At 36.0% G+C, this 27,488-nt stretch overlaps 1 protein-coding gene across 13 annotated transcripts in view; it reads left to right on the top strand.

The window, feature by feature from the left end:
- Positions 1-27,488, top strand: part of UVRAG (UV radiation resistance associated) — a 291,381-nt gene that overhangs the window by 101,511 nt on the left and 162,382 nt on the right. For all 13 annotated transcript variants that reach the window (XM_036258243.1, XM_036258242.1, XM_036258244.1 and 10 more), the window contains one exon: positions 22,028-22,133. In XM_036258243.1, the coding sequence (XP_036114136.1) occupies positions 22,028-22,133 (106 nt within the window). The remainder of the gene's footprint in view (positions 1-22,027; positions 22,134-27,488) is intronic.

Genomic DNA, 27,488 nt, shown 5'->3' with positions numbered 1-27,488 from the left:
TATTCATTGTTTAAATAAAAAGAACTATTTGTTCAGGTTTTGTTGACTAATTTCTGTTGAGTATTTTAGGTATTGATTTAGTTATAAACATCCTGAGTCTGATGTTATGACAAATCAGATTATTTTGTTTTCACTTTTGAAAATTTATTTTACAGAATGTTTTATAGAAACACTGTAAGATTGTACAGAGTTCCCAGACACCCGCACTCAGTTTCCTCTATTCTTCGTGTCTTTCCTTAGTAGGTGGAATAGGCAGCACTCAGTCTTCTTCCTGTGTTTCTCCTGTACTCGCACGGCCACTACGCTCACAGCACTCTGAGCCCAGATGTGTGGGTTCTTTCCCCACACCAAGAAAGTCTGGGACACAGGATGTCCTACGATTGAGCTCAATTCTGACCCTGTTTACCTGGAGGTAGTGTCAGAGCCCACAGGTTAAGGGCTTAGTCCCATGAGACTGTTTCCCACTTGAGACGCTGATCTCAAGTCCAGGTTGTCATCTGTGCTTCTGACCCACTGGCTGTTGAGCAGAGGTGTCAACAACCCCTCCTCAGATTTGATCAATTTGCTAGAGTCGCTCACCAAATTCAAGAAAACAGCTTACTTACTGTTTGCTAGTTTATTGTAAAAGGATGTGATGAAGGACACAGACGCATGTCCAGATGGAATGGATGTGTGAAGCAAGTGCTACGGGAGCGGGCGTGAAGCTTGCACGTCCCCTGCTGGTGTGCCACGCTCCCAGCACCCCACGTGTTCAACGGCCCAGAACTCCCGATCACTGTCCCTGGGATTTTAACAGGGACTTCATCACGCAGGCATGATTAACTGTTAACTCTATCTCCAGTCCTTCTCCTCTGTCTGGAGAATGGAGGATGATAGGGCTGAAAATTCCAAGCGTCTCCTCATGGCTTACTCTTTCTGGTGACCGGCTGTCATCTAGGAGCCCACCAAGAGTCACCTTAGTAGAACAAAAGACACTGCTATCACCCAGGAAATTCCAAGGGATTTTGAAACTCTAAGTTAGGAACCAGTGTCAAAGACCAGATATTAGAACAAAGGATGCTCCTCGTGCTTTTATCATTTAGGAAATTACAAACGTTTTAGGAGCTCTGTGCCAGGAACCAGGGGCAGAGACCACCAATGTATATGTTTTCTATTATGTCACAGTGGTACATTTGTGATAATTACTGAACCAATATTGATATATTATTATAATTATTTTTATCCTCACCCGAGGACATTTTTCCATTTTTTGTTCAGATGGAGTGGGAGGGGGAGGGAGAGAGAGAGAGAAACATCGACGTGAAAGGGACATATCGAGTGGTCGCCACCCACACGATCCAGCCAGGGCCGGGGACAGACTGTAACCAAGCTACGTGCCCTTAGCGGGAACCGAACTCAGGTCTCTCTGGACCACAGGCCGACGCTCTAACCGTTGAGCCAAACTGACCAGGGCTTGATATATTATTATTAACTAAAGTCCATACTTTATTCAGATATCTTCTTTCAGGATCCCAATCTGAATCCCATATCACATTGAGTCATTGTGCCTCCTGAGGTTTCTCTTGGCTGTCAGGTTCTCAGACCTTGCTTGTTGTTGATGACTTTGATAGTTTTGAGGATTACTAGTCAGGTATTTTGTAGAATGGCCCTCTATTGAGATGTCTGATGTTTTTCATGTTATTAGATTGGGTTTATGGGTTTTCTAACGTTTTTGATGATCAAATAGGATTATATGTGACTGCCAGAATGTGTACAGAAACTTACAAAAGAGAATTTTACTACATATCGTCCATATGAATCATGGAGCATGCTGCGTGATAGGTAAACTTTGCAGTTGAGAATTTTAAAATGAATTAGGTACAGAGTTTAGTCATCCACTAATCTAAGAAAAGAATGCTGGTCATTTAAAATAAAATGTCACTAGCAACAAATCTTTATTGAGAACCTGTTGTTAGTAGGGCCTTGCACTCCCGTGTTAGTTACCCTTCCTGCCTGTCAGTTCCAGCGGGAGCTCTGCACAAAACAAGCGGTGGCAGAATGAAAATCAGGGTGCAATTAGGGCAGCCCTCTGGACAAAGCTGAGTTGAAGCAGGAAGTTTGGGCCTAAGGGGGCCTCCTACCTAACCCTAAATCTAACTGTTGACCTTAGTATGCTCAGTCATATCTTCATTTTGGGGTGGGTGTTGGTGGAGGAGAGAGAGGAAGCACCTTGCCGTCTTCCCTTATAAAACTTTACATGGTGATGTAATTGCCTGGTAATTACTCTGTTTCCCCCAATAGACTGTAATCTTTGTGGGGACCGAGAGTCTGGTTTGTCTTGCTCTCTTATGGCCTCTGGTGCTGAGCCTATTCCCTAGTGTATGGTAGGTGTTAAATGAATAAAAAATAAATGGCAGTTTGTCTGGCAGTATAGGGAACAGAAGATTACACCAGGTAGCGGCATGTAGAAAGGTAGGGAATGCTTGCCTGGCATGTTAAATAAATTCTTCCAGATATAGATCACAGTCCCCTGCTCTGGGAAGCCTTCTTGGATTTTGCCTCATTTCCTTTACCCTTATTGCACTTAACAAGCATTCTGTACCCTGAATAATTAGCTTTATTAACCTTACATATTTATTTTTATGTAGATGCCTTTTATTCTCAGTGCTAGCTTTTTGTTTGGTGCAAATATTGTTTAGTGCAGATATTGTGCTGGGTGTTGTACATATTTTATTATCCTATCAACAATGTTGCACAATCAGTAGATGAGGAAATTGGGGCTTAGAAAGGTTTAATAACTTGCCCAAGGTTGTACAACACTTTCTTGGCACCGTCCAGAAGCTTGAGGCCTCTTCTGCTCTATGCCATTTTTAACAGGATACGTTGCTTCAGTGGGATTTATATGCTTAATGAAGGTCTTTTATATATTCTTTAGACCTCATCACAATTCCATTTGTTTTTGTTTTGTTTTTTGATCAAAGGACCATGTAATCCTAACACTTCTTCAAACTTTGGAGCCAAACAGCAAAACTGGTGAAATAACTAACTTCAAATGTTGTGTTTTCAAGACTAAAAATGAATGTCTAACTTAGTGATTCCTTACATGATAAACTATTATTATAGAACTGTTTTTATATAGAACAGGCAGAAAAAAAAGTTTTGTAATTGCTCAGAGAAAAAATATACTTATTCAAAGTGTGTTAGTCATTCCAGTTTTGATGCATCAACATTAAACTGTCCCCTATAGCCCTGGAAACCGTAACTTCTCAGTGCTTGTTTTTAAACTACGGTTTTCTTTTTAATATAAGTAGATTCTGATGGTAGAAAAGAGTTGTCATATGGAATTACTCTGTGGAGCCACTTGAATAGACTTGAAACATTGTTTATATATAAATACATTCACTACTCTACAAAATATTCTGAACAGGCACAGTCTGTGCTGGCATCTGGGAGTCAGCCGTATTTGATACTGAGTTCAGACTCCTCAGAGGAGGTGGCGAAAAGAGCCTCTGATAGAAAGCAAATGGAAAGCAAGGTGTTGGCTTTTTCCCCCTTTCTTTGCTTTTTTAATTTTTTTTTTATTTTTCCTGAGAATTCATCAAAAGTTTCTTTTCAAAATGAATATTTTTGTGAGATATGGTTGCCATGAAGGTATTTTGTTTTTCTTTTTCTGTTGCTGTTTTCCAGATGAAAAATTGGTATTTTCAATTCATTCATATATTGTTCATCCATTCATTCGGCAGCTATTTATTTATTTATTTTTCTTTATTGATATTTAGAGAGAGAGGAAGGGAGAAGGAGAGTGATAGAAACATCGATGAGAGAGAACATCGATTGGCCGCCTCCTGCATGCCCCCCACTGGGGATCAGGCCCACAACCTGGGCATGTGCCCTGACCGGGAATTGAACTGGTGACCTCTTGGTGCATGGGTCAACGCTCAACCAGTTAGCCACACCAGTCGGGCCAGCAGCTATTTATTCCTCTTCTAGTTATTGTACTATGTTGGAGATACAAATAAGTAAGATACTACCCGAGTCTTCAAGGAGATTTTATTTTATTTATTTATTTTTGAATCCTCACCTTAGGATATGTTTTTATTGATTTGAGAGAGGAGATGAGAGAGAGAGAGAGAGAGAGAGAGAGAGAGAGAGATTGTTGTGAGAGAAAAACATTGCACAATTGTCTCCCATATGCACCCTGACTGGGGATCGAACCTGCAACCTAGGTATGTGCCCTGACTAGGAATCAAGTCCTCAACCTTCTGGTGTACGGGACAGTGCTCCAATGGATTGAGCCCCATGGCCAGGGCTTCAGGGAGATTTTAATCTGTGGGTTAGTTAGACAGTTAAGCACAGAAATACAGTACTTTGTAATAAATGCTGTGATAGTGTCCCATGATTCCTTCTCTGGGCGCATAGAGAAAAGAAACCCCAGGATGGTCATGGGAAATTTCTCCTTTCCCGTCTCTCTAAAATCAATCATTCTGTTTCTTTTCTTTACCCCTTCCTCTGCGCTTAAAAAAAAAAAAATGAAACCTGCATACTGTTTTTTTAAACCAAACTTTAAAATAAAAATAAAAGTACCTGTTCTATACCCTCTCCCACCCTGCCCCAGTCTTGAAATAATATACTTTGTTTATATAGATGCCTTATATTCTCAGTGCTAGTTATTTTATAAATAAACTTTAGATAGTGATTCTTGGCTTTGGGCAATGAAAGAAGAGGAATTTTTAGAGTTATGGTACCTGCCACCTTCTCTTTCCCTCCACCTCTATGTTTTTGTTAGTTATCTTATTTTTACATTATCAGGTTGTTAAAAATTAACATTTGCTATGTTATTATAATGAACTCTTTTGTGCTTTGTTTATAGGATAACTAAAAATTGAGCCCCAAAGAAACACCTTGCATAACATTACTATAGAGCCAAGTAACATTAATACACATAGTATATTACAGTATATTGTAATATACATAATATTACTATAGATCCAAGTGTGATTAGTCACATAGCAAAGTAGTATAATTTTATGTTGTTGACCTAACACTAGAATAATTTCTCAAGAGTCAGGATCCAGTGGATGGACTTTTGGCTGCCCTTTTTTATAAAAAACAAAAACAAAAACACAGTCTCCCCCAGCCTGGTTTGGCTCAGCAGTTAGAGCATCCACCCGTGGACCAAAGAGTCACAGGTTAAACTCAAGTCAAGGGCACATACCTCAGTTGCAGTTTGGTTCCATGCCCTGGTGTGGGTCATGCGGAAGACAACCAACCAATCAATATGTCTCTCTCTCTTCCCCTCCCTCTCTCCTTTGCTGAAGATAAATGGAAAAAATATCCTTGGGTGAGGATTAAAAAAACCCCAAAAACAGTCTTATTGCCTGTGATTGGATATGTGAATTCCAACCTTCATTCTGGGAAAAAAGCTTGAAAATTGAAATAAAGTAATGCCTTATTTATTTAGCAGTATCAATTTGTAACAGCCAAACAATAATCTAAATGTCAACGTAAATTTACTAAGCTGCAAAAATAGCTCATGTCTACAACGTTCTCCATTTTGCTCATAGGAAAAATCCGTAGGCATTATTCAGAGACTGCTTACTATTATTTTGTGTGCCATTTTATAAATCATGATGATAGAGTTTCCAAGTCCATAGTAGATTAAATGCTGTAATTTAGTGATACTACTGGAAGGAACATTGAAAACCCCGAGAAATGTTTTGTGAGAGCCTTATAGAAAGAGGAAAGGCAGAAAAAGTATTATGAAGTAGGACTACAGGATAGTTGTATAAACCTCAGCATTTTGCTGATGTTTGTAATGCTACTCAATCTTTAAGATAATATTATTTTCATCATACACGTAGTCAGAAACCAGAGAAATGAGCATACATTGAGGATATATTTTATTCCAAAATAATTAAATTAAGAAATTATTTTAAACAGTAAGCATATGATAAAGTTATCTGGATATTTTGCGTGAGAGGTCTTCTCTGGAGTCAGCCAAATTGTGTAGTTATTGTGTATAGTGTATTTGTAATATTGATGGAAATGCTTTAAGTTATTTAAAACTCAGTCCCGCCCTGGCCGGTTTGGCTCAGCGGTTAGAGCGTCTGCCTGCGGTCCGGAGAGACCCGGGTTCGGTTCCCGCTAAGGGCACGTACCTCGGTTGCAGTTTGTCCCCGGCCCTGGTTGGTCGTGCGGGTGGCAGCCACTCGATGTGTCCCTTTCACATCGATGTTTCCTTCTCTCTCTCTTCCTCTCTCCCTCCCACTCTATCTGTACAAAAATGAAAAAATGTCCTCGGGTGAGGATAAAAAAAAACCAAAAAAAACTCAGTCCCAACAAACCAGCTACGTTGTGGTTTTTACTGTGAGACACTGTTGACCTCATTGTGAAATATGTCAGTGGGGAAACGGGCAGCTTTCCCCACTTTGTTCCACTTTGTTTTTGTCATGAATATATGGTTTAGACACTGTGTTAATGTCACCACATTGACCTTTATTTCCACGGAATCAGAGACTAGACTGGTTGCCTTGTGGAAGTCTTGATTTGTGATACTGCTGCCTTTGTCCAGTACTCTCTGCTTTTATTTCTTGAGCATTTATGTCTTTTTCCCTTGAAATATTTTCAGACTTACAGAAATATCGTAAAACCAGTATAAGAACTTTCCCCTTTTACCACTTGAGAGTAAATTAGAAAGATGATTCCTCATCACTCCTTGATATATTAGCAAATAAAGATTTTCTACAAATAAGAGCCTTTTCCACTACCATCAAAATTAGAAAGTTAACATTGACACATTACTGCCCTCTAATTCACACAGCACATTTAAGTTTCTACAGCTGTCTCTATGTCTCTTATAACAAATAGATTCCATCTAGGATTGCATATTGCATTTAGTGGTCATTTCTCTTTATTCTTTATCATTCTGAAAAATTCCTCAGTCTTTCCTTGACTTTTATGACCTTGGTATTTCATATGATGTTAGACCTCTTATTCGGGTAATGGTTCTCAATTTTGGTTTGTCTGATCTATCCTAACAAAGAGATTCAGGTTATATATTTTTGGAAGGGAAATTATACAAGTGGTGTTGTGTTCTTGCATCCTGTTGAGTGGTACACAATTTTGATTTGTCCTATTACTAGTGATGTTAACTGAATACTTGGTTAGAGTGCTGTCTGCCAAGGTTTTCCTCTGTAAAGTTACCCTTTTTGACTTTGCAATCTGTATTTTGTCGGGAGGTGTTTTTAGATTATGTAGATATTTTACTTCTCATTTCTATCCATTAATTCAAACGTATATTGATGTTTCTTGGCAGAATTAATTATTAAAATGACGGTTGTCATATGGTTATTTTCTAATACTATCTTATTTTCTGTATTTATCAGTTGACATTCTGTAAGGAAAAGCTTTCTTTTCTTCATTTATTTGTTTATATCAGTATGGATTCATGGATTCCTATTTTATCCAGTGGGTTATATAATCTGTTATTATAATTATTTATTTTGATATTCAACTGATCCCAGGTTTGGCCATGGGAACCTTTTCAAGCTAACTTCTGTTTTCTTATAACCTATCCATCCCTCTTTGAGTACTTCCTTACTTTCTGAAACAACGTGTTCCATGTATTTCCTTTGTCCTTACATTAAAATGAGTTATTCCTCTAAGGAGCTTTGATTTCCTGTAGTGAAGAACAGTTTTTAGAAACCGAGATCTGGGTCTGCGTGTTGTTTGCAACTAGGGTATCACTGCTTCCGGGCCTCGGCGGAGAGAGCTAGGAAGTACATGCAGGCGCACACCTCTACACACATAGACTCATCTGTGTGTTTATGTTGTCCGTCTCTCTGTCTGCCCACCTACCTACCCACCCACTTACCTACCTACCGGTCAAAACCACGAGTTCACAGAGAGAGCTTCAATTTCAACTCAATGCCACAGGTTCACTTCAGTTTTCTTTTTATATTTGTGACTCCCTTCTCCAAAAGTGAGAAACCTGGCTTCCCATAATCTTCAGTATATCTACTTTTTAGATCAGTTCCCTCTGTATGTAATTAATCTCCTGTTGCTGCTGCCATCCCACCACTACCATGGGAACACCATCCTTCCCCCCGAGGTTCTGCACCCTGCAGTGAGTCATCCTTCTACCCGCACTTGGGCTCCCCTGTGCCCTTGCTCAGGCTCATACACTGTTTTCTCTTTCCCTCCTATCTCTTATACTGCATGGAAATCTTACATTTTTTTTGTGGCGCTTCTCTTTAAAGCAGATTATTTTCGTTGTATAGTCCTATACGGGAGGTAGGTGTGATGGTAAAACAGCCTACTTGGATAGAGTTGGTGGCTAACGTGGGGTCATAACTATAGTAAATCCTGCTTTATTGTTTTTAGTCCTTTCATCTTAAAGAAAATGTTATTTTCATTAGGAATGCTAATGTGATTTTTAAGGAACTGTGCATAGGAACTAGCAAATGTTCGTGGATGACACAACTATATAATGGCTAAAGACTTGCTGCTGTAGGCTGCATAGCTCAGAATATATGGGTAAATGGTAAAACTCTCACCTATGTGTTCATAATGTCCATAGTGATGCTGAAGTTTCCCTACAGCCTGGTGATCATTTAGAATATAGAGCAAAACATTGTATCAGGTTTTGTAGAGACGTGTATGCGTTTGTGTGTGTACATGCCTATATAACTGAGGGGCCACAAAATGAGAAAGACCATTGTTTCCTACTATTAGTAAACATTTAATTGAATCTTTTAGAAGAGACTGTTGGAAAATATCAGCTCTAATTCATCTTTGCACCACCCTTAGCAACTAGCTCAGCATTGTTTTGTACTTTGGTTCTGAGTATATATTGGTTGAAAGAATGAATGGGATGTTTGAGGATGTCTAATAATTATTTGGTGAATATTCTACTGTAGTTTTTAGGAAAATACCATGATGTCTGTGTCTATAGGGCTATTGGTGTACCTCTGTAAGAATTAGTGGAGATTAAGAGACTTGAGTTGTGGTGCTAAGAATTAAAGAAAACGAGCTTTATTAATGTGTAATTGACATAATAAACTTCATGTAGTTCAAGTGTGCAGTTTGATAAGTTTTAATATACAAATGTTCATTAAACTATCACTATAATTAAGACAACGTATCCAACAGCTCTAAAAGTTTCCTTGGGCCCCTTGGTAATCCTTCCATCCCACTCATTTTTTTTTTTTTTAAACCCTCACCCGAGGATATTTTTCCATTGATTTTTTTTTTAGATAGAGAGGGAGGGAGATAGAAGAAGAAGAAGAAGAAGAAGAGAGAGAGAGAGAGAGAGAGAGAGAGGAACATCAGTGTCAGAGAGACACATTGATTTGTTGCCTCCCACATGACCGTGGCTGGGAACCGAACCTGCACCTGTAACCAAGGTACGTGCCCTTGACTGGGCATCAAACCTAGCCCACGCTCTAACCGCTGAGCAAGCCAGCCAGGGCCCCACTCCTTCTTTCTCCATCCCTAGGCAACCACTTTTTCACCATAGATTAGTTTGACTTTTCTAAATAGAATTATATACTATGTGTTCTTTTTTGTCTGCCTTCTATATCTCTAGATAATTATTCTGAGGTTCATCCATGTTGTTGTGTACATCAAAATACTGTTTTTAAGTGGAACTATGCAGTTTAAACTAACCATGTTGTACAAGGGTCAACAGTAGTTCATTTCTTTTTGTAAGTCGTATTATATGGATATTCCAAAATACTTATACCTTTCATATGACTCAGCCATTCTATTCCTAGGTATTTAGCCAAGAGAAATGAAAGCATATGTCCAAATAAAGATTTGTGTACAAATGTTTAGGTCTTTATAAAATAGATCTTTATTTCTATTAGTAAAAAGCTGGAAGAAATTCAGACATCCATCAACAGTTGATTTCTCTGTAAAGGACCATTGAATGAATTGAGAAATATTCCCGCTTCAGTCTTATGGGAGAGATTGCATTGAATTGGTATTCTTTTTCCTTTACATGTTTGGTGGAATTCACAGTGAAGCCACCTGGGCCTGAAATTTCTTTGTAGGAAGATTTTCACTAAAATTACATTTCTTAGATATAAGACTACTTAGGTTATCTATTTCTTACTCAGTAAGCTTTGGTAGTTTGTCTCTTTCAAGGAATTTGTCCATTTTGTCTATGTCGTAAAATTTAATGTTTGTAGAATCTGTAGACTTGTTGCTTCTATTCCTGCTATGAGTAATCTGGGTCCTTTTTTTTTTTTTTTTCCCGTTTGGTTTATTAGCTCAAGGTTTACCAATATATTGATCTGAAAGAAATAGCTTTGGTATTATTGATTATTCTCTATTGCTCTTGTTTTCTGTTTCTTTGATCTCAGATTTGATACTTATTTCCTTTTTCATGCCAACTTTGAGTTTAATTTGCACTTCTTAGTGTAGTTTTTTTTTTTTACAGTAAATGTTGAGATAATTGATTTAATGATCTCAACGTTAGCTGCATTTTATACATTTTGATGTATTATGTTTTCATTTTCATTTATTTAAAAATACTTCCTGATTTTCATTTTGATATATATATTTTTTGACTCATGGGTTATTTAGAACTTTGTTATTTGATTTTCACATATTTATATATTTTCCAGATTTTAAAAATCAATTTCTAATTAAATTCCATTGTGATGAGAGAAGTTAACATTGCATGGCTTGAATCCTTTTAAATTTATTGAGACTTATGTTGTGATTCAGAATATGTTTTTTAATGTTACATATTTCTGGTGTACTTGAAAAGAATGTATATTCTGCCATTGTTGAATGGAGTGTTCTATAAATGTTAATCAGGTCAAATTTGTTCAGGTGTTCTTTATTCTTACTTATTTTCTGTCTGTTTTTGTTGTGGTTGCTTATTTAGAGAGGGGTATTAAAATCTCTTCTTATAATTGTGGATTTGTCTATTTCACCTTACAGTTCTATCACATTTTGCATCATGTATTTTCAAACTATTAGTAGGTTCATAAACATTTAGAATTGTTATGTCCTCTTGACAAATCGACTTCTTTATATTTATGAAATTGTCTTCTTTCAAAAGATTATGAAATTTATTGGGGTGACATTGGTTAATAAATTTATATGAGTTTCAAGTGTACAATTCTATAACACATCATCTGTATATTGCATTGTGTGTTCACCACCCAAAGTCAAGTCTCCTTTCACCACAAATTTGATTTCCTTTCCCCTTTTCTCTCTCTCCCCACCCCCTTTCCATCTGGTAACCACCATACTGTTGTCTGTGTATATGAGTTTTTGTTTGTTTTTCTGTCTTCTTAGTTCATTTGTTGTTTTCAGTTTCATATCCCACATAAGAGTGAAATCATGTGGTTCTTGATTTTTTCTGATTTACTTTGCTTAGCATGATATTCTCAAGATTCATTCATATTGTTGCAGTGGCAGTATTTCTTTCTTTCTTTTTAATAATCCTACCCAAGAATATGTTTTTATTGATTTTAGAGAGGGAAGAAGGGAGAGAGAGAGAGAAAGAAAGAAACATGTATGTGAGACAGAAACATCGATCGGTTGCCTCCCATACGTACATGCCCTGACCGGAAATTGAACCCACAACCTAGGTTTGTGCTCTGATTGGGAACTGAACCCGCAGCCTTTTGGTGTACTGGACGACACGCCAACCAACTGAACCACCCTGCCAGAGTGCAATGGCAGTATTTCATCTTTTTTTTTTATGGCTGAGTAGTATTTGATTGTATATATGTACCACATCTTTATGTAGTCATCTAAAGAAGGACATTTTGAAGAAGGGAAAAAAAGGACATTTTGGTTATTTCCATGTCTTGATCACTGTGAATAATATGCACATAGCGGTACATATATCTTTACAAATAAATGTTTTCCTTTTTTTTTTTTGATAGATTTCCAGAAGAGGGGTTGCTGGGTCATATGGTAACTCTATTCTTAAATTTTTGAGGAACCTCATACTGTTTTCCATAGTAGTTTACCAGTTTACATTCTCCCAGCAATATATGAGGCTTCCTTTTCCTCCACAACTTCTCCAATACTTATTATTACCTGTCTGGTTGATAATAGCCATTATAACAGGTGTGAGGTGGTATCTCATTGTGGTTTTGATTTGCATTTCCCTAAAGCTAGTGAAGTTGAACATCTTTTCATATATTTGTCTCTCATTTGTATGTCTTCTTGGTATAAGTGTCTCTTCAGGTCCTTTGCCCATTTAAAAAAAAAAAAGTTTTTTTTCTTTACTGACCCTAGAGAGAGAGCAAGGCAGAGAGAGAGAGAGATAGAAACATCAATGAGAGAGAGAACATCAGTTGGCTGCCCCCCAATGGGGATTTGGTCCACAACCTGGGCATGTGCCCTGACCGCCTTGCCCATTTTTAATTGGATTGCTTTTGTTGTTGTTGAGTTTTATGAGTTCTTTATGTATTTTGAATATTAAACCTTTGTCGGAGTTATTGTTTGCAAATATCTTCTCCCATTCCGTTGGTTGCCTTTTTCTTTTGTTGATGGTTTCTTTTGCTGTGCAGAAGCTTTTTAGTTTGATATAGTCCCATTCATTTATTTTTGCTTTTACTTCCCTTGCCTTTGAGGTCAGATTAATAAAATCTCTAAGTTTAAGGTCCATAATTTGGTACCTATATTTTCTTCTATGCATTTTATTGTCTCAGGTTTTATATTTAGGTCTGATCTATTTTGAGTTAATTTTTGTCTAGTTTCATTCTTTTACACCTGGCTTTCCAATTTTCCCAACATTATTTATTGAAGAATCTTTCTTTTTTCTTCATATGTTTTTTCTTTTTTGTCAAAAATTGTTTGTCCATATAAATGTGGGTTTATTTCTGGGCTCTCAATTCTGTTCCATGGTCCGTGTGTGTTTTCTGCCAATACCATGCTGTTTTGATTTTGTTGCTTTGTAGTATAATTTAAAGTCACATTCCTCCAGCTTTGTTTTTTCCCCCAGGATTGCTTTAGCTATTTAGGTTTGTGTGTGTGTGTGTGTGTGTGTGTGTGTGTGTGGTTTGTCTGTTTAGTTTTTTTTTTTTTTTCTTCAGGGTTTTTTTTGTGGTTCCATACAAATCTGATGATTTTTTTGTTCTATTTCTTTAAAAAAAATACTCTTGGGATTTTGATGGGGATTGTATTAAGTCTGTGTATTGCTTTGGATAATAAGGCCATTTTAACTATGTTGAATCTTCCGATCTAAAAACACAGATTATCTTTACATTTCTTTGTGACCTCTTCACTTTTTTTTAATAATGTCTTATAGTTTTTTGTGTATAGGTCCTTTACATTCTTTAAGTTTTTCCCTAAGTTATTTTATTTTTTTTATGCAATTGCAAATGGAATTTAAAAGAAAAAAATTTTTTTTTGCCCTGGCCGGTTTGGCTCAGTGGTTAGCGTGTCAGCCTGTGGACCAGAGAGTCCCGGGTTTGGTTCCCGCTAAGGGCACGTGCCTCGGTTACAGTTTGTCCCCTGGCCTTGGTTGGGGACGTGTGGGTGGCAACCAGTCGATGTGTCTTTCTCATGTCGATGTTTCTCTCTCTCTCTCCACCCCTCTCTCCCTCCTGCTTTATCTGAAGATAAATGTAAAAGATGTCCTCGGGTGAGGATAAAAAAATTTTTTTCTTGTTTTGAAATTTTATTACTAGTATGTATGAATGCAATGGATGTTTGTATGTTGATTTTGTATCTTTCAAGTTCACTGTATTTGTATGGTTATTGATCTATTTAGGTTTTCAAGCACTTGTTGAGACAATTTGGTAATTCATAGTTTTTTAGAAAATTATTTTTTTTCCTGAGTGTTTTAATTTATTGGCATAAAGTTGTATATAATATTTCTTTTAATTTTTAAAACTTTGCCCAATTCATAGTTTGTCCCCTTTCTTGTTTCTAATTCTGAAGTACTTTTGTATGTGATGTAGTTCTTCAAATATGTTTATTGTACAATGAATATATTTTAAATTAAACTTGCATTTTAGCACATGGATGGTATTATGAAAAAGTCTGGAAAGGATTTAGCCAGCTCTTAAGCCAAATGTGGTTCTTCTTGCCTGAAATGAGTTATATGAGATGTAAATTGGAAATCTGAAGAGTTGATTTTTCTATAACTGTTGCTTCATCAGTGTTGTTTGTTAGTTTTGAGGGCACATCTTGGTTAGACCTGACACTCTCATTATCACATGCTTTTATACCACCTACCGTCTCCTCAATAGAACTTTCCCACCCACAAAGTTACCATTTACTTTTCCATGAGAGTATGTTAATTTCATAAGTAGTGTTAATTTTATAAGTAGGGTTCTGTTTTATTTGATTCTATTACCATGAGACTGTGTGTTCTTCTCAACTATGTTCATGGTCTAGACAGAGGAATGTAGAAGCAGGCTTTAGGATAGACTTCTGACTTTTGGGAAACTATCATATTTAATAAACCCATCAACAAGTATTTGAGTGATTCCCATGCGTCCAAGACTGCTGTAGGTGCTGTGGAGATGAAAAAGATTTCTCAGGCATTTAAAAAAACACAGCAGTTTGACTCTGATCAACCTTCCCAGACTGCCTCTCATGACATTGCTCTCATGCACCCTTTGCTTTATTTAGCACACAACCTACTTCTCCTTCTGAACATATAATGCACTCCGTTCCTCAGGGACTGTGAAAGGCTATTCCCAATGTCCTCAATGACTGTTCTGTTACATAGTTGTCAGAGCCCTACCTACCCTTTCTTCAAATTGAAACTTAAATTCTTTCTCCTTTAGTGAGCCATTCCCAAGAACAAGTTATCTTAGACTGAAGCCTTCATTTTGAAAGGGTAATTAGGTTTGTAGATCCAGATAATAACTCCAGTAACATATTTGACAAGCTATGTAATGAAAGCTTTGGGAGCAAAATAAGCTAGATGATAATAAAGATATAAAGATTTGTAATTGCTTAATTAATTTTTTTCAACCTGCCCAGTTATTTCAGTATCATTTGTTGATGGAGCTTTTCTTTCCCTAATCAGAAAGTAAATTAATTATACAGATAGGTTAATAGTTGTGAGCACATAGCTTATTCTGGCGTTATTATTTATGAATTATTGTATTCTTTTCCTTATGAACAACTGTAAACCTACTTTTGCCCCACCCGGTATATGAATAGGTCTGTTTCTATAATGTGAATTCTGCTTTATAGATTTATTTGTTTAGCCTTATGCAATTACTACTGCTTTACAAACTGTGTGGCATTATGATAAGTCATAAAATCTGGTATTGTAAGCCCTACAACTTTGTTCTTCTTCAACATTTTCTTGGCTATTCTAGGGCTTTTATATTTTTATATCAATGTTAGAATCAGTTCGTCAGTAAGAAAGAAAAGACTACTAGGGTTTTGAACTGGATTGCATTGACTATATAGATAAATTTAAGGAAGACCTCAGCTTCTATTTTTTTCTTTTTAATTAAAAGAAATTTTAAATTATGGTTAACATACAATATACTAGTTTTAGGTGTGCAACATAGTGATTAGACATTTACATAACTTAAAAAGTGATCACTTTGATAGAGACTTGTGTTATTAACAATATTGAGTCTCCCAATCTGTGACATGTTATGTCTTCATTTGTTTAAGTGGTTTTTAGTTTCTTTCAGCAGTGTTTTATAGTTTTCAGTGTATAAGGTCTTTCACTAGAATTATTTCTAATTATTTGTTGATACTGTCTAAAAATACCAATCAATTTTTCTATTTTAATTTTGGAGTCTTGCTAAATTTATGTATTAGTTTGATTGTAGATTTTTTTTTCTGTGTACACTCTCATGGCATCTGTGAGTGGACATTTTTGCTTCTTCCTTTCCTATATTTGTGAGTTCTTCTTCTTATTGCCTTGTTACAATGGTTTGGACCTTGACTAGAGTGTTGAGTACAGTGGTGAAAGTAGATATTGTTCCTTATTTTTGATCTTGTATAACGTTAGCCATAGGTTTCTTTGTATAAACCCTTTATCAGATTGAGGAAGCACTCCTTTTCTCCTTAGTTTGTTGAGGGTTTTTGTTTTTTGGTTTTTTTTTATCCTCACCCGAGGACATTTTTGCATTTATCTTCAGATAGAGCAGGAGGGAGAGAGGGAGGAAGAGCGAGAGAGAAACATCGACGTGAGAGAGACACATCGACTAGTTGCCACTCACATGACCCCATAGACATAGACCGGGGTCGGGGACAAACTGCAACCGAGGTACGTGCCCTTAGCGGAAATTGAACCCGGGACTCTCTGGCCCATGGGCCGATGCTCTAACCACTTAGCCAAACTGGCCAGGGCTGTTTTGTTTTCAATAACTTTTTTCTTTATTGATTTTAGAGAGAGAGGAAGGGAGAGGGAGAGAGAGACAGAAACATCGATGAAAGAGAACATCGATTGGCTGCCTCCTGCATGCCCCACACTGGGGATCAGGCTCACAACCTGGACATGTGCCCTGACCGGGAATCAAACCAGGGGTCGACGCTCAACCACTGAGCCACACCAGCTGGGCAAAGTTTTGTTTTGTTTTTTTAATCATTTTATTTAGTACTGTTTGGAGCATCTTTTGAAATAATCATTTGCGTTTTTCTTCTTCGTTCTCTTATGTTCATGTGTGATATTTGTCTATAAGTTCTTTTTCTTGTCATGTTGTTGTCATATTTTGGTATCAGGATTGTGCTGTCCTTATGAAACAATTCAAAATCATTCCGTCTTCTTTGAAAGAATTTTGTAAAGACTAGTGTTTCATCAGTGAAGCCATTGGAACCTAGAGTTTTCTGTTTTAACTACAAATGTAGTTTCTTTAATTGATAACAGCTATTGAGACTTTCTGTTTTGTTTGTTTGTTTTAGCAACTTGACAGCTTTTAGCAATTTGACTGTTTGATCCAAGTTGTTGAATTTATTGGCCTGTTGTTGATAATTTCCCCTTAATTGCCTTTAAATGTCTATGGGATCTATAGTGATCTCTCCTCTTGCACTTTTCACATCTACAACATCCCTCTTGTTACTAGTTTAATTTAGGAAAATGCCTAATTTTTGCTAAGACTGTTGTAATAACCTCACACTAGCCTTTCTGTTCACAGTCCTGTTTCCTAGTGTGCCATTTATCTTAATACAGGAACAAAGATCTTTCTAAAGTGCAAATATAATTAAATCTTTCCCAACTTAAAACTTTATTTATTTTTATTGTTGCCATTATTAAAGATGTCCTCTATTTTCTTCCCCTTTGCTCCCCTCCACCCAGACCCCAACCTCCCCTTCCTCAGGCGGTAACCAGCATTGTTGCCTGTGGCCATGGGGTATGCATACATGTTCTTTGGCTCTTCTCTTCACCTTCTTTCATCCTGCCTGCTACCCTCCTCCCTCAATCTGTCAGTCTATACCATGCATCCATGACTCTGGTTCAGTTTTGTGTGTCCGTTTATTTTGTTGATTAGATTGCACATATAAGTAAGATCATATGTCATTTGTCTTTTACTGATCACAGCTTAAAACTTTTTAGTGGTTATTGAATACCTCCAGAATAAAAATCTAGGCTCCTTCATATGGATACAAAGTCATTAATAATGAGGTCTCTATTTTTCTCAATAGGCTCCTATTTTTTTCTGTTTTCTTCTCCCTTTTTATTTCTCCCTGTAAGCCACAGGAAACTAAACTTCACTGCCTTTGTAGGGGTTATTTGTTATTCTTCATCTTAAAATTGAATGCAACATTTCTGATGTGATATGATCAACACTAAGTAGACAAAAATTGTCTTGTAACTTCTCCTTTACTGAGATTATTGTTAATATCTCATTGATAGTGTCTCAATGTTAATTAATATTTATTTGATATACCTTTTATTCAGTGTATCTTTACATTCATAGCAATATCTAATCACAAAACTAAATTATTTGTAGCCCAGTTTTAATTTTACTGCTATCTCAAATCATATTAAGTAATAAGGATACATTTATTTGCTATAATCAGAACACCTATCAGATTTGATCCCTCCTTCCCACACCAGTGATGATGTATTTTATTTCAGCTTGGGAGTGTTCGTGTTGATATTGACCAGTCACCCAGATGACTAGATGACAAACATTTCTTTCTTTACAGTATCATTTCATAGTTTGCATAATTAAGAAACAGTCCTCTGAAACTGGCGGGCTGGTTTGGAGGTAAAGCCCTTGTTTCTTTTCTTGTCAGTTTTTCACCTCTTCAGCCCCAGGGGAATCAGGATGTCCCATGTTAAGCTCTAAACACTTCAAACTTTTATTCTTCTGTTGGGTTTGAAAGGGGGACATTATTAGCTCTGTCTTGATGTAGCAGGGGCTCTGAAAGTCTATTTGGATAACACTGAAGATTGGAGGAAATGTGACTCTGTCTGTGTGTTTTAAGCCCCTAAGGTAAGATCAGAAAGCGTCTGGGGCAGCGAGAGCCAAATAGTTGAAGTCATACATTAATTATGGTCATGAATCATTTTTATTTTTAAAGTCTTTACCATTTGACAAGGTTGTTTGCATAGTACCAGTGAGTTTTAGGCAGCATTTTCCCTCTTTTAAAGTAACAGGCTATTTTGTTGATTTCTGTTCTAGGTTGATAGTGCCTGTCGTTATTAGAATTATGATAATGTTTTTAGTAAAAATAGTTTGTTTTCCTACCTGAGTGAGTGGTCTTTAATTTGTGTGATCTTTGTTTTGAATATATTATTTTGAAATTATAAATATAGAGAACTACCATGTTAATCTTTTAGTCTCCCACTGATCACTAGAAAATAATTAAATCTGTGCTTTTATATTCAGGCATTAGTTGACATTCATTCAGCAAATATATGTTGAGTGCCTTCTTTGTGCCATATTCTGTGCCAAGCACTGGGAATGTACATGAAAAGATTTTTCCCCCTCAGAAAGCTCTAATAAGGAAATAGACAAGGAAATAAAAAATTGCTGTTAAATGTGGCTCTGTAACCTTTGTTGGTGGCATCGTACACATGATGCCGCAGAACTCCAGGAGGAGCGCCTCTGCCTGTCTGGAGCAGCCTGTGTGAGCGCCTCTGAAGAAGAGGTTATGCTCGAACTGCCTCCTCCTGGATTTAGGGGTATGCTGATCTGTTAAAAGACAGGGAAAACATGTAGAGAGAGAGAACAGCTCACTCGAAGGTACAGAAACAAAAAATGGCATGATGCGTTTGGAGAACTGTCAGTGCTTAAGTTTTGCTGGAGTGTAAGAAATATCAGGAAAAGGGGCTGGAGTATGCTGGGAGCACATCACAAAGGGCCTTTCCTTGCTTTTAACTGTCTTCAGAGCCTCCTTTGTAAGAGACCGTTACTTCAAGAGAGTACACGCACGCACCCAAGCAAGAGGCAATAGGATGGATTCTATTGGATTCCTTAGGAACACTGAGGAACTTGCTGAATAACTCATCTCATGAGCAAACAGCTGTAATAAGAGTTGCTCTCTTTTAGATGACCTAAGAAATCCTTAATAACTGTCAGACAGCTTCCAAAAGTACAGAATATGTCATGAATATTTTTAGTGCGTAGTGTCATAATAATAATAATAATGTTGGCAGAGGTATTGATGCCATCAAATCCCTAATGAAATTAACCTCCTCATATATAGGATAACTTTAAGGTTAGGATTGTTGGCCACTTTGTAAAAGCGGAGGTAAAATTTATATACAGCAAATTGAGTAGATCTTAAGTTTAAATTCCGTGCATACCCGTGCACCCCTCACCTCAATCCAGAAACAGAACATGTCCCTCGCCTCAGATAGTTCCTTTGTTCTCCCTGCTCTACCAGCCCGTCCTGCCCTCCACAGGCAGCTGCCGTGCTTGCTTTCTGTCACCTAGATTGCTTTTACCTGTTCCTGAACTGTGTATAAATAGAATCACACAGTACCTACGTACATTTTTGTTTCTGGCACTTTTCACTCAACATGATGTTTTTGAGATTCATTTATATTGTTGTATCAGTGGTGTGTTCTTTTATTGCTGAGTAGAATTTCATTGTAGGAGTATAACACAATTTGTTTATTAATTCTCCTGTTTGATGGACATTTGGGTTGTTTTCTATGAACATTCTTAAAGAAACCTTCTTGTAGACATATGTTTTTATATTTCTTGAGTAAATACGTAAGAGTAGAAATACTGGGTCATAGGTTAGAAATGTTTAATTTTATAAGGAACAGTTTTTCAAAATGATAGTACTGCGTGCACGTTCCAGTTGCTCCATATCCTTGCCTCCATTAGATGTTGTCATTTTAATTTTAGCTATTTTCACAGGTGTGAAATGGTATTTCATTATGATTTTAATTTGCATTTCCATGATGGCTAAGATGTTGAGCACCTTTTCCTGTGCTTATTGGCCATTCTTGTATCTTTTTTTTGTAAAGTATTTTATAGTTTTGCCCATTTTTAATGGGGTTGTTTTTAGTTACTGGTTTGTAAGAGTTCTTTAAATACTCCAGACATAGCTCTTTGTCAGATTGATGTTTTGCAAGTATTTTCTTCCAGTCTGTGGACTGCTTTTACATTTTCTTAATGGTATCTTTAGGTGAACAAACATTTTTTTTTTAAGTCCAATTTATCAATTTAAAATTTTATGGTTGTTGCTTTCTGTGTCTTCTCTAAGAAATCTTTGCCTACCCCAAGGTTGCAAGAGATTTTCATATGTATTCTTCCAGAAGTTTTATGATTTTAGCCATTACGTTTACTGTGATCTCCTTGAATTAATTTTTGTGAGTGCTGTGAGGGAGGGAATGAAATTCAGTTTTCCCCATGTTTACCCAGTGTTCCAGCACCATTTATTAAAAAACTTGACTTTCTCCATTAATTTGCCTGGGTTCCTTGTCCAAAATCAATTGGCCATATATGTGTGGGTCTATTTGTATACTCTTTATTCTGTTCCATTGATCTGTTTTTTTTTTTAATCTTTATGCCAGTACTGTATTGTTTTGATTATGTAACGTTATAAAAAAGCAAGCCTTGAAGTCTGGCAGATTTCAAGATTGGTTTATCTCTTCTAGATTCTTTGTTTTTCTGTATAAATTATTGTATCAGCTTCTTTATTTCCATCACACAAAAAAACACCCCAGAGCCTTTTGAGGTTGTGATTGTGATTGCAAAACTACTGGCCCATATATAGAAATATGACTGAAGTTTTGTGTATTGACCTTGTGTCCTCTGACTTTTAGTTCTAATAGTTGTTTCATAGATTTCTAATGATTTTCTACAAATGAAGGCAATTTGACCATTTTTAATATGTAAATGTATAAGAGATACACACACACACACACACACACTATTGGAAGACAGAGAAACCAAGAAAAACACAAACCAATAATTAAACCAAAAAAATAAATAAATAGCTCAGTGTTTTTTAATTTTGCTTGTTTCAGTGTGGCTGCTACTTTAAATGTTTTCTTAACTGAGATTATTAATTAAAAATTTTTTTTCTTTATTAATTTTGGAGAGAGAGGAAGGGAGAGGGAGCGAGAGAGAGAAACGTCCATGAGAGAGAACATCGATTGGCCGCCCCCTGCATGCCCCTCACTGGGGATCGGACCTACAACCTGGGCATGTGCCCTGACTGGGAATTGAGCCAGCGACCTCTTGGTGCCTGGGTTGATGCTCAAACACTGAGCCACACCAGCCAGGCATTAATTTTTTATGGATACCCATAAGTAACATTTACCCTTGATTGCAGTGATATTCTCTTGGCGCCTTTAGCAATCCACTTAACTTCTCTTGGGCCTCAGTTTCTACATCTGTAAAATGTTAGAATTTGAGCAGATAATTTTCTCTTCCATACTTATATGAGTTCTTCATTTTAGCTTTCAATGTGTCAGAGGCAGGCAGAGAGGTATGCACAGGGTGTTTTTAGAGCATATTGTGTTTCATTGTAAATATGCTGGAAAATTGTGAAACAATCCATTTCGGTTCATCATTAGTTCTGTTTATCCTGGGAGATTTGTCCCCATTTTGTTCCATTTATATCTGTGGTTCAATGTTGAGAGTTTATAGTTAACTCACATAAATTTTTCTACAACTTTTATTTCTAGGCTTCATAGAGCCCAGTGTGCAATTAAACAGACTCAGGTAACTGTTCAGAAAATTGGAAAGGAAATTGAAGAAAAACTAAGACTCACTTCTACAAGCAATGAATTGGTAAGTTTTTATATATTTACTTATTTAAACTCCTTGATTTCTACATATAATTATCATATTCTTCTTGTAGTAATGTTTTTCCCCCAAATAAACTTAAGGAGTTTTTCTCTCTTTCTCTTTTGTCTTAATGTTTCACTGAGACTTCTATTGGCATTTAAATATTGGAAATAAACTTTCACATCTGCTAATAATGTAACATACAAAGGGCCTGCTTTTTTCTATTAGATGAAACTTTAGATTACATGGAATTACTTAGAAGATAATTAAAAGCCATTTTATTAATGTCTTATAAATGTGAACTCTAGACATGAACTGTATAGTGAATGGAAAATAGCTGCCAAAAGAAAAACAAAAAACTTTAGGAACTTACCTACTATTAAAAGATGAATTTAAAATTATTTGGATTGAATTTAATAAGCTGGTTTATAGACAGTGCTCTCTTTTGGGAAAGATTCTTTTAATGAGGCATAGAAATTCCATTCCAAATAGACAGATTTAAGATATTAATATAATTTTTGGTTCTTTGTAGTGGAGAAAAAAAATAATACTTTTGGAATGAAGATTCTGTCTTTGTAAGTTAGTGGTTATAACTAATAAATTAAGCTTTTCTCAAAATGAACCCACATGGCTATGGATAGATTTTGATGAAATTAGTGCTGTGAATTATGATACTTAAAATAACATTTAAATCTTAAATGAGGTCCTAACTAAAAAAATTTAAGTTATTTGTTTGCACACCATCATCTTGGCAGAGGGCCTTATATCATACCCAAACAGAAATTTCATGTTACCTTGAAGTTTTGCCCAAGATAATAATTTAATAGATGAGCTATAGAAGAAACGCAGCAACGCAATTAACCTACACGGACTTCTCTCTCATGGAATTTGAAATTAATGGATAAAAACTTATTTAAACTATATAAAATTACTGATTTTGATCTATTAATGACAGTTTCATTTAGTTTAGCCTAATACATAAAATGTCTAGCGCTGTACCTGGCACATAAGCAGACACACAAAATATGGTAGCTGCAATAACTACAGTAGTACTACTTACTATTTATATGCCTTTTCTTGCCTATGGAAAATCTTTTATTTTGCAGAGGCTGTTAAACTACCTCTTGTTGTAACTTAGGCCCAGTAAAGGACCAGATTCCATACCAGAGATATATTGGTGGAGTAGGAAAAACAGCTAATTTTAATCCTTTCTATATTGTACAAAAATGCCACATTTTTAGAACCTTTGTCTGGGGAGATACTGCTAGGATTTATTTTTCTTATTTTCCTCTCCCAAGGCAAGGCTGGGAAATTACTTATTTCATTAAATAACCGCATATGCTTTGTCTCAGTAAGGAAAAATGTATGTTTAATCCTATTTTTCTAAATATAAGTGATGACATACAGAACAAGGTGATAGAATATATGAGTTTAAAGAGGTCAGGTTCAGAGGTTCACTGTGTGTTTTTATGGTGCCTAATCAACCTAGAAGGAAATAATTGGATTTTTGAACTGAAAGTGAACCTAGAAATCATCTAGTTTCCTTATAACCTCACTTAAAACCACACCCCCTCAGTACATTCTGCCCCTTCCCTGCTTTGTTTTCATAGTATTTATTATCCTTAAACATGCTATATGTCATACATATATATTTTGTTTGTCTGTAAACTATGTGAGGGAGGGAGTTTTGTCTGTTATTTCCCCCTTATTGCTATATTCCCCTGTCAAGAAAAGTGTTTGATACATAGTAGGTGCTCAATAAATATTCATTGAATTTAAGAATGAATCTAGTGTAATCTCCTCTGATAAAAAAAAACAGGAAAAATGAGGCCTGAAGAAAGGAAGCACCTTTCCCATATCATTTGACAAGTAAAGACAAATTTTGGGTTACTTTTCTCCTTTCAGGGAATAATGCCATCTACTTGTTAATGATCTACTTTAAGATTTACCTGTAGCAAATTAGAAACCTTTAGTATTATCTTTTTTCCCCCATTCCCTTTCCAAATTGGCCCAATCTAATCATACTTTATTCCAAGCATTTTTAGAGTATAAGAATTAATTTTAATTTCAGCATAGGTAAAATACAATCAGAAGGCATATATGATGCTGGAAGAAATCAGATTATTTCCAAGATCAAATGTAATTAACTCTGTTATAAGAAATTGGGTTCATACTGATGATTTTTAAAGATTTGGCATCTTCTCACATTACATCAATATACAACATAATTTTTTTGATATTTAATGATGTTTCTTATGAAATTTCTGCTGTTGTCATCTGTTGAGCTATTGTATGTTTTTTTTAATCTTTGATCTTTGAATGTTAATCCAAGTTCATATATCTGGGAAAAGCCCTTCTGGTTAATGATAAATTATTCTTTTTATGTATATTAATAGATTTAATTTGCTTAAATATTTTAAGGAATTTATGCATTTAGTATATTCATGAGGAATATTGCTCTGTAGTTTTGTTTTTGTGTAATCGCTTTGTCTGCTTTTGTTGTTAGGATACTGTTGGCCACATCTAGTAGTTGAGAAAAATTCCCTCTTCCACTTTCTGGAAGAATATGTGTAGAATTGGAATTATTGTTAAATGTTTGGTAGAATTTACCAATGAAGCCATATGGTTTTGGAGTTTACTTCATGGGTTTTAAACTAGGAATTCAGTTCTTTAATATTTGTAGGATTATTGAAGTTATCTACTTCTTGAGTGATCTTTGGTAGTTTATGTCTCTCAAGGATTTGTCTATTTCATTTAAGAGGTCAGTCGTTTTAATTTTAAATGAGTATGTAGTGTTTTCTTAGTTTTGTTTATAATTACATTGCCATGATGAATATTTTTCTTATCTTTATTGGTCACTCACGTCTTTTAAAAAGTGTAGGTTTAAATGTTTTTATTTATTTAATAATAAAAAATATTTTTGCCCATTAAAAAATAAACTCTTTATTTAGATTTACAGAAAATTTGTGAAGAAAGTTTAGAGTTCCCTATACCTCTGGTCCAGTTTCACCTAATGTTAACTTCTTATGTAACCATGTTACACTTAATATGGTATATTCGATATGGTATATCATCACACCAAGAAATTAACATCGACACATTACTCAACTGTGGACTTTTTCCAGGTTTCCCTAGTATTTCCTCTAATGTCTTTTTAAAAAAATAAACAGACTTTTTATTTATTTTTTAATATGTTTTTATTGATTTTTTTTTTTTTAGGGAGAGAGAGATAGAAACATGGATGTGAGAGCCCAGCTGGTGTGGTTCAGTGGTTGAGCGTCGGCCCATGCATGCACCAAGAGGTCACTGGTTCAATTCCTGGTCGGGGCACATGCCCAGGCTGTGGGCCCAATCTCCAGTGGGGGCATGCAGGAGACAGCCAGTTGATGTTCTCTCTCATCGATGTTTCTATCTCCCTCTTCTTCCTTCCCCTTTTCTTTCTTTCTAAGAAAAATCAGTTAAGAAAAATTAAAAAAAAAAAAAAGAAAGAAAGGAAATATCAATGTGAGAGGGAAGCATCGATCAGTTGCCTCCTGCATGCTCCCTACTGGGGATTGAGCCCGAAACCCAGGCGCATGCCCTGACTGGGAATCAAACCAGAACCTACCAGTCCATGGGATGACGCTCAATTCACTTAGCCACACCAGTCAGGCAATAAACTTTTTATTTTACAATGGTTTTAGATTTATAGAATTAGTACAAAGATAGTACAGAGAGTCACCCCATATCTCCCACCCTCACCTACTTTCTCTGTTATTAACATCGTACATGGAACAGTTTTCAAGTAATGAAGCTGTGTCAATAAATGATCATTGACTAAAGTTTATCCTTTATTCATGTTTCCTTAATTTTACCTAGTTCTTTTTTCTTTTCCAGCATCCAATTCAGGAAACCATACTACTAGTCACACTTATCACACTTTTCTTGGTAGTGAAACTTTCTCAGGCTTTCATTGTTTTTGATGACTTTGACAGTTTTGAGGATTACTAGTCAGGTATTTTATAGAATATCCCATGATTGGGATTTATCTGATGTTTTATCATGATTAGACTAGGTTCTAATGTCCTTTTTTTTGTTCCACCGTCCAGTCAAGGATACCACATTGGATTTGGCCATCATTCTTCCTAGCCTTCTCAGATCTAGAACATTTTTATTCTTTCCGATTATTAAATCACCATGCAGGATCACTGTTTCTCACTTGGTTACTGTAGTGTCTTGCATGTTTATCTACTGTGAAGTTTCCTTCACACACTCAGTATTTTGAAAGCAGGATGCTAAGTCCAGCCTGCACTCAAGAGCCGGGAGGGGACTGACACTTCACCTCCTGGATCTATTCAAGTCTTTTTTCTGATATGTGTCGGGAATATTTTCTTCAAGTCTGTGGCTTACCTTTTTGCATTTTTAATGTTTTCGAAAGAGCAAAATTTTTAGCTTTGATGAAATCCAGTATATTTTTTAAAAAATTCTTTGGGCCCTGGCCAGGTGGCTCAGTTGGTTTGGAGCATCATCCTGTACACCAAAAAGATTTCGGGTTTCATCCCCGGTCAAGGCATGTATGGAAGGCAACTGGTCGATGTTTTTCTCTCACATGGATGTTTTTCTCTCTTTCTACCTTACTCTCTCTCTAAAATCAATAAATACATCCTTGGGTGATGATAAAAAATCAATTTATTTTATGGTTAGGGCTCTTTGTGTTCTTTGTAAGAAATCTTTGCCTAACCCAGAGTCACATAAATTTTCTCCTGTGTTTTATTCTAGAAGATTTATAATTTAGGGCTTTCCATTTAGATCTCTGATCCATGTCAAGTTAGTTTTTTTGTATGAGTTAAATACAGTAACTTTTTTTCTGTATTAATATTTAGGTGATGTAGCATCATTTGTTGAACAGTCTTTCCTTCATTTAACTTTGTTGTAATGTTTGTCTAAAATCAGTTGATCATATATGTGCATGTCTATTCTGGATTGTCTGTTTTGTTCCATTGATCTATATGTTTGTCTTTCATAAATACTATACTGTCTTATTATTATACGTTCGTTGTCTTAAAACTAGATAGGGTAATTTCTTTAACTTTGTACTTAATTTTTAAAAATTCCTGTGGGTTTTTTAGGTTCTTTTGGTATATCCAAGTGAATTTGAGAATCAGCTTATCAGTTTCCAAAAAAAAAAAAAAAATGCCTGCTGGAATTTGATAAGGACTTACAGACCAATTTCTAGAGAATTTTATCTTAACTATCAAATTCTGCAATCCATGAACACAGCATATCTCTTTTATTTAGATTTTTCTTTAATTCTGTCAACAGCCCTGGCTGGTTTGGCTCCATGGTTAAAGTATCCGCCCATGGACCAGAGAGTCCTGG

The sequence above is a fragment of the Molossus molossus genome, unplaced genomic scaffold, assembly GCF_014108415.1.
Source record: "Molossus molossus isolate mMolMol1 unplaced genomic scaffold, mMolMol1.p scaffold_m16_p_13, whole genome shotgun sequence".
Lineage (NCBI taxonomy): Eukaryota > Metazoa > Chordata > Mammalia > Chiroptera > Molossidae > Molossus > Molossus molossus.
The sequence above is the reverse complement of the archived record's forward strand: the minus strand, read 5'-3'. Positions and strand labels throughout refer to the sequence as shown.